Here is a 1585-nt window from a genome sequence, read left to right as displayed (position 1 = left end):
GGGGAAGGGACCTCTCCTCTTGGAGCCGGGCTTTCACCAGCATCCAGGAGGAGATGGCGGAAGACCCGCTGACCTACAAGTCCAAGCTCATGGTGGTGGTGAAGATGGATGCTTCCATCCAGCCAGGTCCTTTCCGGGCCGTTCTGAAGTACCTGTACACGGGGGAGCTGGATGAGAACGAGCGGGACCTCATGCACATCGCTCACATCGCTGAGCTGCTGGAGGTCTTTGACCTCCGGATGATGGTGGCCAACATCCTCAACAACGAGGCGTTCATGAACCAGGAGATCACCAAAGCCTTCCACGTCCGGAGGACCAACCGGGTGAAGGAATGCCTGGCCAAGGGGACTTTCTCGGGTATGACTCCGGGCCGAGGGGGAGGCCCATCTGCAGGTGGATGGGGGGCTCAGAGCTCCTGGTTTGGTCCCACATGCGACTGGGGCGGCCGTGCCACCGGGCAGCACATGCTCACTCGCCTTCCCTGGTCACGCTTTGACTTTTTGGGATTTTTATAGCCTTTTTTTTTGGTTTTGTTCAGTTTTTTTTCTGAGAAAGTGTGAGTGTAATGGCCCTTCCCCAGGGTTTCCTGCTCCCCAGCCAGCCTGACAGCTCTGTTTATTTACGGGAGAGCAGCAAAGGCGACTTCCTTCCCTCCCGGGGCTCAGATTTTCACAGGGTCATCTGATTTACGAGGAGCAACGTGCCCTTGGTAGGACTTCCCCGGCTTTCCGCCGAGCACCACGTGCCACCGGCTTGTGCCGCGGGGTGACGTCCCGGGGGGCATGTGAACGTCCCAGCCTCCCTCCGGCTGCATTTATTTTGCGAGGACAGACCTTGATGCGGCCAGGCTGTCGCTGTCAGGGGACAGATGTGTGCTGGCCCGTGGCACAAGCCGTGGTGTGGGGTGGAGAGTGGAGTTAAGGGGGGAGCAGGAGATTTTCAGCGACGTTCCCAGCTCTCCCAGTGACTCAAGCTTGGGAGATGTGTTTGATTCCTGCGTTTTTCCCTTTGCTTTCACGGTACGCCCTGGGAAAAATCGCTTGGAAGAGCCGGAGCCCCACTGGGGCCCTTCCCTGAGCTCCTCTGAGCTGATGGGAATGCTGGGAAAAAAACAAACAAAAAAAAGAAAATGGTGATATTTAGGACAATTTATAGGATATACCAGGCTTTATCCTCCTCCTCCGATGCAAGACGTTTTGTGGCAGGAGGTGGCTGAGCCCCAGGTGGCGAGAACGATCCCGGTAGCATCTCTCTGCTTGTCACCCCAGATGTCACCTTCGTGCTGGTTTGCTGTTACCAGCCCCCCCAAGCCCCTGCTCATCTCCAGCTGCGACTGGATGGCCGCGATGTTCGGCGGTCCCTTCGTGGAGAGCTCCACCAACGAGGTGAGGAAGGGGGCCTGGGATTTGTCCTGGGAGGGTGGGACAGCTGGGGATGGCCGTGGGGTGACAACCGGTGCGTGTCTGGCAGGTGGCGCTTCCTTACACCAGCAAGAGCTGCATGCGGGCGGTGCTGGAGTACCTCTACACCGGGCAGTTCAGCTCCAGCCCCGACCTCGACGACATGAAGCTCATCATCCTCGCCA

The 1585-nt window shown here is 58.3% G+C and overlaps 1 protein-coding gene across 1 annotated transcript in view; it reads left to right on the top strand.

Annotated features, from left to right (window-relative positions):
* Positions 1-1581, top strand: part of RHOBTB2 (Rho-related BTB domain containing 2) — a gene marked incomplete at both ends in the record, with an annotated part of 2009 nt that extends 428 nt beyond the window's left edge. The window contains 4 exon segments of the mRNA XM_009873155.1: positions 8-357; positions 1269-1284; positions 1286-1385; positions 1471-1581. Coding sequence (XP_009871457.1) covers positions 8-357; positions 1269-1284; positions 1286-1385; positions 1471-1581 — 577 coding nt within the window.
* Between the last annotated feature and the right edge of the window lie 4 nt (positions 1582-1585).

Source organism: Apaloderma vittatum, unplaced genomic scaffold, assembly GCF_000703405.1.
Source record: "Apaloderma vittatum isolate BGI_N311 unplaced genomic scaffold, ASM70340v1 scaffold28447, whole genome shotgun sequence".
NCBI classification, from domain to species: domain Eukaryota; kingdom Metazoa; phylum Chordata; class Aves; order Trogoniformes; family Trogonidae; genus Apaloderma; species Apaloderma vittatum.
The sequence above is the reverse complement of the archived record's forward strand: the minus strand, read 5'-3'. Positions and strand labels throughout refer to the sequence as shown.